Source organism: Notolabrus celidotus, chromosome 3 (assembly GCF_009762535.1).
Source record: "Notolabrus celidotus isolate fNotCel1 chromosome 3, fNotCel1.pri, whole genome shotgun sequence".
Lineage (NCBI taxonomy): Eukaryota > Metazoa > Chordata > Actinopteri > Labriformes > Labridae > Notolabrus > Notolabrus celidotus.
The window spans coordinates 17,630,960-17,644,250 of record NC_048274.1 but is presented as its reverse complement, the minus strand read 5'-3'; the positions used below and the strand labels follow the sequence as shown (position 1 = coordinate 17,644,250).

Below are 13,291 nucleotides of genomic sequence, written 5' to 3'. Positions count from 1 at the left end.
AACATTTGTCTTTGTTATTTTGGAAACACATAAACTATAAACACTTGTTTTTAATGGTCATTTTCATGGAGGAATCAAGGGTTTTATATGATTTCACAAGGGGGGCTAATAATTTTGACCTCAACTGTACATCCACAAAGCCAAATCAATACCTGACGATGTCTTAGCTTTGTGGTCCAAATATAGCACTATGCTAGGGATATGACTTGTTCAGAGCAACACCTTTTGCAGGTACTGACTATTTAAACTTCTCAAGATAATTTGGCCAAAATGCTTCTAAGGAAAAACCCTGTGAGATACATTTTCCTTATTTCTTGAGTGCACTTTCATATTCTTATTTCTACAGTTTTATAGCTATCTTTCCATGTATTACCCAGCCTGTACATTTCTTTAATCATTGCATTCCTACTGGTATAAATCCCTGTATATTTATAGAACATATGAAAAAACAGCAATCCTAATAATTTTAAGGCAGTATCTACTAAAGTAGAGGTCAAATTGCATACCCCCTGTAAAGAGGTTATGGTCCTCCAGGCAAGCGGCCCACATTCGATTCCAACCTGCGATCCATTCTGCACACCAGTTTGGCTTAGCAGCTGTAGATCATAGCCCAATGTAAAGAGGCTATAGTCCTCGTAGTGTGCCACTTAGTTTTGATTGTAGCCAATCTATTTCTAGATATAGATATGGGTAAATACCCATATCTATATCTACAAATAGATATGTGGCCTCTGAAAATTGATTTAGACACAAATAGACACAGAAAAGTTTAGCTAAAGTAGTCTTTCTATCAGTACTAGATTAGGTTGATAAAATCCGTACTCATTCTGCTGCCTCAACTCTTCATATTCCAAGTCTTAGTTAATCACTCATCTTAAGGCTGATTGTCAAATTTTTTTTATTTCAATAGTGCAATTCTGAGTATGCTGTTACTGTTGCAAATGAGTAAAATGTCAATCATTTCTAGCCTCGACTCTTTTTTAGCTTTTATCCTTACACACTTGATTTCTGACTCTATTTGACTGAAAGAGAAAAGTCGTACAATGAGCCAGAGAAAAAATAAAAAACTTCCTTAAATCCCTCAATGTGTGAGGGAGCAAGGACAAAATGAGCTGAAAACAAAAGAGCATGAACAAAAGCTGTTATTATTGCATTGCTGTTAGACACACTGGCTGGAGGAAGATGATAGTAACAGTAGAGATTACGCACCATATGCAGTATGTCGACGCCAGGTTTGTTGGCTGGAGAGCCCAATAAGCGGGCTAAATGAGGCCTTGACACCGGCCAGGAAACAATTACAGCCTCTTTTTTTGCTGGCAGTGCTGATGCAGTGAGGTCAGCCAATACACTAGCATGGGAACATTTACACCTCAGACACTGTACTGAGATTGGAGTCATGACACAGACCTGATACAGCCTCGTCCCTCTTGGCCCAAGTAGCAAAATACCTCACTGTGTTACTGTACTAAAGGGTGAGAGAGCAGATATTAAGGGCTTCCCGATGTGAAAACCTTGTTCAAAATTACAGACTTGCTGTCCAAGCTTCCATTTAAGGTTTTCAAGGATTAAATGTAATCATTAGTCTTGAATTATTTTGCTACCTCTTGTTTTCACAGTTTTTCAACTTTGTCCTGAAATAAAGGAATCAGAACTGAAAAAAATAGCCTGAATATCAACATTGTGCCCCATCAGTTTCTCCATCAAATCCTTGAAGTTTTCAATTTTTTTCAGCTTACACTGTTTATCCAATTTGCAACTTTTAAAAGCTCCACATTTATTCCCCACAGTAACTGAACCCCTCAACCCTTAATTAAGATGATAAAGATTAATGCGTTTTCATATTCAAATTTTATACTCATTAATATTACACAATTTCAAGCAATCTTTTTCTCACCATAAACTTTAAATTGATGTGTCTAGGGGTGCTTTCAATAGCTTTTGGCAAATGTGAACCAACCCTGAGGAATAAGATAGAAGAGGGTAAAATACATGTACAGTGGATATCAAAAGTCTACACACCCCTGTTAAAATGCCAGGTTTTGTGATGTAAAAAATTGAGACCAAGATAAATCATGTCAGAACTTTTTCCACCTTTAATGTGACCTATAACATGAACAATTCAAATGGAAAAAAATGAAATCTTTTAGGGGGAAGAAAACAAAATAAATAACTAAACTAATGTGGTTGCATAAAGGCTGATTTATACTTCTGCGTCGCCCTACGAAGCAGGGGCTGACGCGGACATGAGCCCCTCATACTTCTGCGTCGGTGTGTCTGTGTCGCGCAGCAATTCTCCGCCGAAACGCCTGAGGGCAGTGCGGTCTCTCTGATAGCCGGTCGCCTGCTTCAGGTCCCGCTACGATCTCTGTTTACTTTTCCACATCGATTCAGAGCGTGTTCTGTTAATCTACAGCTGATACATGTTGCTGTTTATCATACAGACATGATTACATGAAGAATAGAGAGGAGGAGATGAAATACACGGCCGATGTGTGGCCGATGTCCGGGACCCCGGAAGTGCTGTGAATGCGGGAAAGACAAAGCCGTCGAGCAGACCAATCACAGAGCTTGCGGTCCGCGTCGGCTCTACGCGTAGTTACATTTTGGAGGAGGTGCACGTCAGCTACGTGCGTAGGCCTCTGCGTAGGTACGGGAGCTACGCGGACCTACGGCGTAGGTTACGCCGTCGATTCGACGCAGAAGTATAAATCAGCCTTTAGTGAACACACCCTCTTATAACTGGGGATGTGGCTGTGTTCAGAATTAACCAATCACATTCAAACTCATGACAAATAGTAGTCAGTATACACCTGTCATAATTTAAAGTGACTTTGATTAATCCCAATAAAGATCAGCTGTTCTAGGAGGATTTTCATGACATTTCCTCAGTTGCATCTTACAGCAAAAGCCCTGGTTCACAGAGAGCTTCCAAAGCAGCAGAGTGATCTCATTGTTGAAAGGTATCAGTCAGGAGAAGGGTACAAATAATTTCCCAAGGCATTAGATATACCATGGACCACAGTGAAGACACTCATCATCAAGTGGAGAAAATATGGTACAACAGTGACATTCAGAGAACTGGACATCCCAGGTCTACAGCAACATTAAAGGATCAATCACAACACCATCACACACTTCACTCAGTGGTGCAAGGATAATCATCTCCATCTCAATGTCACTAAAACAAAATAATTAATAATCAGCCTCACCTCACCTCAGCACCCTATCACCATCAACCATCAGGCAGTAGAAACAGTTGACAGCTTTAAATACCTCGGAGTAACATTGGACAATCAATTCGCTTTCAACCAGAAACACCAGTGACATTCAAAAAAGGAGCCATCAAAGACTGTCAGCCATCCGTAAACTAAAAGGACTCTATGTTTCCCCCTTTTCTCCTTCTGCTGCTATACCAGAGCATGACTCAATCCATCCTCCTGTACTGCTCCACCTGCTTCTTCAACATGTTATCTGTTAAAAACACGGCCAAACTCACAAGCATCACCACCACAGCTTCTAAAATAATCGGTCTCCCCACACCACACCAAACCTCACAGACTTAAACCACAGGGCCATCATACGCATCGCAACCTCAATAGAACGGGACATCACACATCCACTAAAGACCTACCTCATCCCACACCCCTCAGGAAGCAGGTACAGAGCACTGAGGTGCAGAAGGGCTCGCCTCGGCAAAAGCCTGATCCCTGCTGTTATAGTGAGCCTGAAAAAAAGGCCTCACTGAATTATACAACCTTGTCTGAGTGTTGATGTCTTTGTGGACTGTTTGTTGAGCCTACAGTGTATGTTCTTGTGTTTGACTATGTCAGTGGAAATGCAGAAAGGTGCTGTGGAAACGAATTTCCCAAAGTGGACAATAAAGTTTAAAGTCTGAAGTCTAAACTCTGCAGGGATTTCTGACCAGTACTGGGTGTGTATTACATGTGACAACATCTCTCGTATTCTTCATGTGTTTCAGCTATGGGTAGGGTGGCAAGATGGATGCCTTTTCTTAAGAAGAAAAACATCCAAGCAAAATTTTTCAAAAACATACATGAAGTCTCCCAAAAGCATGTGACAAATGTTTTATGGTCTGATGAAACCATGGTCGAACTGTTTGGCCATAATTCCAAAAGGTATGTTTGGCGTAAAAACAACACTGCACATCACCATAGAACAAAGAACACCATACCCACAGAGAGGCATGGGGGGGGCGGCATCATGCTTTGGGCCTGTTTTTCCTCAGCTGGAACCAGGGCCTTAGTCAAGGTGGAGGGAAGTATGAACAGTGATAAATAACAGTCAGTTTTGGCACAAAACCTCCAGGCCTCCGTTAGAAAGCTGAAGATGAAGAGGAATTTCACCTTTCAACACGACAACAAACCAAAGCATACATCCAAATCAACAAAAGCATGGCTTCACCAGAAGAATATGAAAGTTTTGGAATGGCCCAGCCAGGGTCCAGACCTGAATCCAGTTGAATATCTGTGGGGTGGTCTGAAGAGGGCTGTGCACAGGAGATGCCCTCACTATCTGATGGATTTGGAGCTCTTTTGTAAAGAAGAATGGGCAGATATTGCCATGTCAAGATGTGCCATGCTAATAGGCTTCTACAAAAAAGTAAGAGTGCTGTAATAAAATCAAAAGGTGCTTCAAAAATGTATTAGTTAATGGGTGTGTACACTTATGCAACCACATTATTTTATTTATGTATTTAATTTTTTCATTCTTCCCCCTAAAATATTTAATTTTTTTTTTCAATTGAATTGTTCATGTTATAGGTCACATTAAAGGTGTAAAAAGTTCTGACATGATTTATCTTGGTCTCAATTTTTACATCACAAAACCTGTCATTTTAACAGGGGTTTGTGGACTTTTTATATCCATTGTATACTCACAAAACATAAGCTACCTAGAAACAGCAGAAGCTGATGTTGGCTGTTCAGCTGCTGAGTGTTAAAGGCCTTCCAGTAAAATAGAGTGGGCGGCTTCTTTGTGCAGAGTCTATAGCTACATCCACTAAATGTAATACAACAGCCCTGCAATGAGTGGTGCCTTTTAAAAGTTCAGTATATGAAATGTTCCCATACCACGTTTCCTTTCCATGAGCCATAATGATATCTACACTTATTACCCGGCTTTCCTACTAATCTTCCAGTTGTGCAAGATGCTTGATTCTGATTGGTCAAAACACCTTGACAACCCCTTGACAGCAGTTGTTTACTGTGGAAAAGAGTTTGTGCCCATTCTGCTTCTGCTTGTTGATACCATAAACTGTGGCGAGATAAAAATCGTAAGCTTTCTTAACATCAAAACAATGCGACTATAACGTTAGTTTTGGTTAGCATGCTAAATCGGCAGGCTATTCGTATTGGATCCTGTCCAGCAATCCTAGCAATGAGTAGAGCAGTAGAGCTCTCCTTCTCTTCTGAGCTCTGCAGTGTGTCAACCCCAGAGCTCAGAAGAGAGGGAGAGCTGAATGAGGATAGTTTCATGTTAAATCGACTGCAACAGGGAGATAAGAATCCATCTCCACAGAACGCTAACTGCTGTGGAATCACCAGGACCATTTTAAAAAAAACTGTATACATGAATAATTTTAAATCAATTAATTAATCTTTTAATAATGTTTTTTGACAATGTGTCTATATTTTAAATTAGTCTGGTTAGCAGGTAGTTGGGAAATAGAACCCCTTCAGATTTGACAAGACCATTCAAGATTTAAGAAGATCATTTAACTAGGAATGTTCCTAAACGACTGAAGTTGGCTACAAGTACATTTAAATTATGTAGTAGACTAGTCTTAAAGGTGACATATTATGCCCTTTTTCATCAAAATATATTGGTCTAAGAGGTCCCCAAAAGATGTCTTTAAAGTTTATTGCTCAAAAAAACACATTGAAATCAGATTTTGGCATGCCTGTAAACCCCTCTTTTTCAGCCCTGCTCAGAACAGGCTGTTTTCTGTGTCTGTGCCTTTAAATGAGGATGAGGTCTCTGACCACGCCCCCTGAGGAAGTGGATGTGACTGCGGCTGTCCAGCATGCTGATCTAATGTTTACATGTTGGCTGCTCACAGACCCGCGTTAATTCAAACCTCTGAATTTGATCCAGAATCTGATCCTGACAGAGAGGCACCAGCAGCAGGACCTTTCTGAACGATTGGTCACAGATTTAGTGTTTCTTGTTGTTTTATTTGTCAGTATGTCGATGTGTGTCTTGGTACACAGCAACGAACATGAAGCTATGTGGCTATGCTAACTAGCGCTAGCACTTTTCCATGAAAATAAAAATCATCCACTAGATCTTCAAATCTGCAGACGTGGGGAGTAAAACCGACCTTTGTTTTTATTAAGACAGCCTACAACTAGCATACCTCCCTCCTAAGCTCCTTGTTATGGAGTGCAGGTAATGAAAAACGGAGGCAGAGTTGGGTTGTATTTTATACAGTCTATGGGCTGAACAAGCTCCGAGCTCTGACTTCCGTTACAGACCGGATGGCGTTATGACGTATGAAAAACACGGAAAACTTAAACTGCTCGTTTCAGCACACATTTACAGAAAGGTGGAGAAATCAGAACAGGGTCAGAATGGATTTTTTCATTTTCAGGGGGTTTGTAGACATGCCAGGGACACATATTTCAGGTAGAGAACCATTAAAAAGTTGATTTTGCATGATATGTCACCTTTAAATCCTGAAAACAGTCAGAAAACAGTCAGAATTTCGCTCACTTTATCAAACACAGCTAAACATAGACATGATTAGTGTGGTGATGAGCTGTCTTATCTTATTAGACCAAGTAAAACTGTCTGAGAGTGAATAATGTTGGTTTGTCAGGTGGGGCTAACGTTGGCGGTGCCAGCATCTCCCTGCAGGTTATCGTCCACATTCCTGTTCTGAACCCCGTTAAATGGAGCTACAGCCCAGCTATTGGCTGGAGGCTGCATTGCAGCTTAAACATAATATTTAACTAGAATTTATGGCCTACGTGAAGAAGTAGAAATAGTAATAATTACGAGGAGGTATTAGTAATTCTGGTGCCAATCAGCAATGGTGACAATGTTTTAACATTTAACAGGCTAATCACGCACATCCCTACATCTTACAGTATTAGGCTGTATTTCTAAGTCTTTGGAAGTGATACTATCATTATATTTAAAGACTCAATAGAACAAGTGTGCCGGGAAACCTTCTCTCTTTATCTTGTAGTTTTTGCCTTCATATTGAGTCACTGTGTTCAGGGTACAAAATATGCAACTCATGTGTAAAGATTAGATTGGCACTGGATCAACTATATTTGAAAGGGTACGCTTAAAATCTGATGATTCTGGTCACCAGGTCGATCAATGCACCTCAAGTTTATGGTAGATTTTGTATTTTTTTTATAGTAGTAGTATTTTGGGGGGTATTTACAAAACATTGTATCTCCAATTATTTAGGCTCTTTGGAACATATTAGAAACCTCATTATAATTTCTCATCATCATGAAGACAGTGTGCATCCTGAAAAAGACCAATGGCAGATGAACATTTTCGTCTGTCAATTATCTGATACCAGCTAACAAGAAGGACCCAGATTGTCTTTCAAACTGACTCTCTTCCTGTTTAAGCCACACTGTGATGCTCCAGCCGGCACCACTTAGAGGAGCAGGTGGTCACAGCAGACACTGAGCCGAGCCAAGCTGAAGACTCACCCTCCTCCTACTCTTCCTCTGCCCCGTATCTCTTCCTCCATCCTTTCCTTTCAAACCATTTATCCTCTCCCAATCAACTTTATTTTTATACCACTGCCACTTCCTTCTAGCTCTCTTTCTCTCTATCTCCATGTATCTGCATACCCTCACAGATGTGGCAGCCAAAGAGTCTGACATCCACCAGATGTATGGCACAGTCCCTCCCCAACTGGCTCCTATGGCACAGCTGAATTCACTTAAGAAGTCACACAGATTTAATGACCACTGTCCATGTGAATGTGTAAGTGTGTGTGTACACATGTATAGAGGAAAGAAATAAGAGGCTGAATAATTCGCTCTTCAGGGTCTATCAGAACAGTGAAAGGTAGTTTGACATGCAGGCCATCACGGTGACTGATGGATGAGTTGTAACACACTTGATAAAGCTGCACAAAAACCACTGATGCCCAAACAAAGTTCAATGTGTATTAAAACCAAGCAGCAAATATTGCGACTAGGATTTCCTTAAATCTGCCACAAAGAGTGGAAGTTTATGGACTTTCTCTTAATCCCTAAAAAGATTAAATATGAATTAAAATACGCTCAGGTTAAACTGTGACAGACCTGGGACTTAAACCACACAGCACAAAAAGATACCTGCAGTGAGTATGACATGACTAAATCCTCTGTGATTACCTTAAACACGAGGATTAGTTTCCAGAGGAAAATAAAATCCCACCATAAGTCTAAGTGACAGCGTTACACTGAGTGGGCAGAGGGACAGGACTGTGATGCTGTAAAACAAGAACGAGGTGATTTTTCCATTCAGTGGTGAAGAAAATGGCTATTCCACTCTCTCTTAGCCAACTTGAAAATTGTTTGCATTAAATATATGTTTTGGTCTTCTCTCTGGTTCCTTTCCTCTGGAGAAACTTTGTGGCACGGACTCCAGAAAGCAGTGGGTTCAAGTTAAAAAACAAACAATATGTGGGTCTTATGAGGTTTTGAGAATACTGACATATAAAGCAAACGCAAACATTGATATGGGGCAAATTAATAAACCAGTCACACTCACATTAAGTGTGCTGAAGGCTCATTATTTATATTTTCTCAACATATTTCACAGACAGAATATTTTGATGCAGATGTAATGTCACCCAGAAGTTATGTTTTATGCTGCAAGAAGACATGGATGACTGCACACAGTAAGCATGATTTTTATGCAACATTTCCAGCTCAGAAAATGCTTCAGGAGACAGAAAATGATGAGGAAACTAGGGAGTAGTTGCAAATAAGCTGCAAAATTATGCACAAGCCCACCTCTAGAGAAGTAAAAAGCACAAGCAATGAATGTTAACCAACAGAATTTATAGAACTTGAAGTTCTAAATGTGTGGCTTCAACATTTTTTTCTTACTCTATAATTATACTATTCAAAACTCTCCCTGAGTTCAAGGAAATGCATTTTATCTGAAAAGTGTACTGTGAGAATTAGAAATGAAAACGTTTACATGATTATTTGCTAACCAGCAGCGGTGTCGCGACATGTATGTAGAAGTTCACAGCTAGGTGGTTATGTAGTTCCCTGTCCTGAGGTCAGGCCCTCTTCCAAAAGGGAAAAGTCTCTTTTAAAGTATTTCTTTAGGGGAATCCCATAAATACTCACTCTTTAGTGCAAATGGTAGCCATACTAAAACAAAATTCTGGTACCTAAAAGCTACGTCGCAGTCGAGCTGGAGCAGCATGGCCACTTGAAATCCAACCAGATGCTCACCCATCTGGTCCATCTAAGGTTGCCCGGCATTCATCGATGAATATAACTAATAGAAGTCGGCCTTCGTGTATTGTTTAGCCTATTCCAGTGGTTTTTCCTGGTGTTTTTTCTTCAGTGGAGGTCTTTTCTTTGCCTTTTGGACCTTTGTCACTCGTCTTAGAGTTCTACATGGAGTAGACCTGGGTACATCATCGAGCCCCACAGCTTCAGAAATGACCTACTACTCTGGGTTTTCTCCCATCCTGACTACTTTGAATGTATCTTTTTATGGTTTTGTGGTCACGCTGTAATTTCTTGGCTATATCATTGGTAGATTCCCCTTTACTCAGACTCTTGACAATTTGACTCTTTTCCTCTTTGGTCAGGTCACTTTTCTTGCCCATGGTCAAAGTTGAATAGGACTTGCATAATAATGTGGCACACCTATATACACGTGGTCTGTGATCAAGAATATTAGAAAGCTGTTTAGATTCAAACAAAAATGATTTTGTTAAAGCCCAAGGCTTTAAATACATCATACTGAAACACTATTTCATTCTGAATAGCAGCCTTCAGCCTCCATTGTTCTTGACAAAGTTGATAACCGCAGTCTTGCCCCTTGTTTATTTTAACTGGTTAGTGATAGGGGAGTGACATTGGGAGCATGGCGGTGTTATAAATGGTGAAAAATGTTGAACCTTGAATGCTGAAAAAGACGCTACAACAAACAGCTGATGCCGATGGCGTCTCTGCATTCATGAAGCTAAGCCCAATAATTGCTGAACCGCATGTTAGGAGAGTAGGCACTGCCAGTGCAACAAAAAAACAAATAAATAATAAAAATGCCATTAGTGGACACAGACCCTTAAAGTACTTTCAGACATGCTCTCACAGTATGCAGAAGCCCCCGCAAGTCTTCCCTTGTTCCAGTCTAAGTTCCCTGTGTCTCAGTCCTAATCGTGTCTTGTTTAGTTATAACTTTGTCTAACACATTATTAACACTTCTCAATCCATGAAGGGAAACAGTTAAAGCGACGACAAAGCTGCAACTTTAAAGAGGGTAGAGGGGATTAAGGTCTCTGCTTTAATTAATCTATGGCACAGAGTACAGCTGAGTGTGTGATATGGTCTGGTTTCAAAGCTGCCTCTTCTTCATTCACATAATATTCATGCTCAGACAATAAGATGTAGTTGGTTCTGTGATAACTTCCCTCGTGTCTTGAATGTGAGATAGATGTTGAGCACAGCTTCAGCCCTGAAGAGTAAGTGTGCCCTGAAAAAACCCAATGCACTTCACATTTGTTTCTCATGGTTAAACATTTCTTATCCATCAGTGACTCACCAGCAGTGAAGTCCTTGTTGAGGTCGATGAAGGCGTTAGAGTGAGGGATGCTCATGTCAACAGATGAACTAAGTGCTTTACGGCACTCTGGAATCCTTAGGAGGAGAAAAACCACAAGTTAACACCAGAATTGTAAAGCTCCATACAAATGGGTCATGGTATATGAGCATTAAAGAAAGTCTGATTGATTATTTTCAGTGAATACCTGTTGGTGAAATTGCAGACTTCAGTGAAGGGGGGGGTCGTGACTCCAAAAACATCTGGGATCATGTCCCCATTGAAACTGTGGGGAGATTATTTTCAACATGAGAAAACTTCGGCTTAAAAAAACATGTATATATTTTGCGAAACAGTCAAAAAACATATTTAACAGCCTTGCAGTGAATACTGCCTGAAGGTAGTACATTAATTAGATGTCGGGTAACAATCCACCTTCCTTGTATTCTTTAAGGCTAAGTCATAGGAGTGTAATATTGGATTGTATAACATAACAGTTCTTTAAATATGTTCACTGCATTACTCTGCATTGACAAGGGGGAGGAAGTAAGGACATAAAGTAATGTGTCCAGTAAACTAGTAAAAAAGGGGTACAGTACATATTGCTGGCAACCTTGTATTGTATGAATAACTTTTTCTTAACATGATTTTTTAGAAACACCCCAAACGTATAATTACTTAACATAAGGCACTTCACTGTTTCAGCGTCCACACTGAAAGCTAAATATCTCCAGTACTGTTGATGTAAACATCACACGGATTTATACTTACTCCATAACAAGAGGTTGATCTTTGAAGGTCTTGTTCAGTCTGAGCCACCCACTCATATCTGCAGGAGAGCAACAGTTTGAGTTTATGGTCGGATAAAAACACAGGCTGGAAAATCAATGGTCTGGTCAAAACAGGCTAAACCAGCCTCTCTTTTCTTGTCTGTTGGCTGTTTCTCAGGAAAACAGAATACAAAAGCATTCAAGTCTAATAACAGCTAAACGCTGGAAGATTTCTGCTTGATATTTCATTATTATTATTTTGTTTGATTTTTGCTCTTTTGGTTGATAGTTTTCGGGAGGATTTACTTGTCAATAGAAATGAATGACAAGAAAATGTATACTTCTGATGCTGTTATTGGAATCTAGAGCTTAAAAAAAAAAGGACTCACTGTTATACGTTTAAAACTTTCTTTTATTAAATCCTTGGAGCAGTAGAAATTATTCATATCAATATTCTGTTAAAAGCCAAATGTTTACTGGCAACAACTCCTTCTTGGTAAACAACAGACACATGTATCACATCATATGAGCGCTGTTATACAGACATAATGATAGTTGGTCTTTTTCCCAGAGCTCCCAATGCAACATGTCATAGAACAATAATCCCTTTCAAGGTGGCATCAACAATAGCTCAGTTCCAGGACTAATCATCAAATCATAGACTGTCATTACTCATTTATGATTATGTATTTACCTAATGTCTGGTTGTTCCCCCAGAAGATGAAAACAGTCGTCAATGCGTCTTTGATCTGAGCAGTAAGAAGGACATCCATCTGAGAGTCTCCATCATAGTCTCCAGGAACCACACTGGTGATGACTGTGTCCCTGAACAGAAAAAACATGTTTGTTAACATGAAGGTTGAGAGCACATAGAATGATACAGTAGAGAAGACTGGGTTTGGTGGTGACTGCGCTTTGTCAGAGCCAAATGAAAGGGTGCTGTTTTATCATTTTCATATCAAACATTTGGTCTGATGCTACGCTCATTTCAATCGAGACATTGTGTGAAGCACACACAAAAACACTCTGTAATTTCTATGGGTCAGACTTATTTTATCAGCAAGATGTTTTTTGGTGTTCTTTTTGTATCTTTCAAGGTGATCAACCATTTATTAAAAAGTGGAAAGTAGTAGTTGTGCTTTGAACCTTGCTTCAGCCAGCTAGCCAAAACTATGTTGAAGACAGCATAAAGCCTTTGTCAAAAGGTCAGGTGGTATGGATGTCTCACTGCTCAGGGGGCTGGCTGTCACACAGTTCCTCAAGTTGGGCTACTTGTTAATTGCTGGATCTGCAATGTAGGCTGTCTTTCAGGTTGTCTCTTAAACCTATGTTACTGCCCTTTTATTTATGACAAGCCGTTTCAAAACAAGCAGAAACCTCCAGAGTTAAATAAATTAAGCTAATGCAGAAGTGCAAAAAACAGCAGTTTCTTCACTTGGAGCTGGCTGCAAAAGCACATTATGAAAATGCCCATTTTGACAGCAAACATAATCATGTGTACACCCTGGTAAACTTTTTGTTTCTTTTTTTTAATTATAAACTGAATAGTTTTATTTATTTTTTTATATCTATGGAGTTTGCATAATAAGGGGCATGGTTGGTTTGGTTAACAGGTGGGCATGATGTTTCTCAGGAGGGTTAAGGGTTAAGCCTGCCTCAGCTCCACATCTTTCCTCTGGTTAGAGTGGTTGAACGTTAGGTTGAGTCAGCATTGAATGAAAGCATGTATCAGGGTTCCCACTCTTTTCCAGAGATCA

The 13,291-nt window shown here is 39.9% G+C and overlaps 1 protein-coding gene across 1 annotated transcript in view; it reads right to left on the bottom strand.

Annotated features, from left to right (window-relative positions):
• itfg1 (integrin alpha FG-GAP repeat containing 1) overlaps positions 1-13,291 on the bottom strand; it is a 221,775-nt gene that overhangs the window by 201,236 nt on the left and 7,248 nt on the right. The window contains exons 3-6 of the mRNA XM_034680660.1: positions 12,229-12,359; positions 11,536-11,593; positions 10,973-11,050; positions 10,768-10,862 (exon numbers count right to left, since the gene is read on the bottom strand). Of these exons, the coding sequence (XP_034536551.1) occupies positions 10,768-10,862; positions 10,973-11,050; positions 11,536-11,593; positions 12,229-12,359 (362 nt within the window). The remainder of the gene's footprint in view (positions 1-10,767; positions 10,863-10,972; positions 11,051-11,535; positions 11,594-12,228; positions 12,360-13,291) is intronic.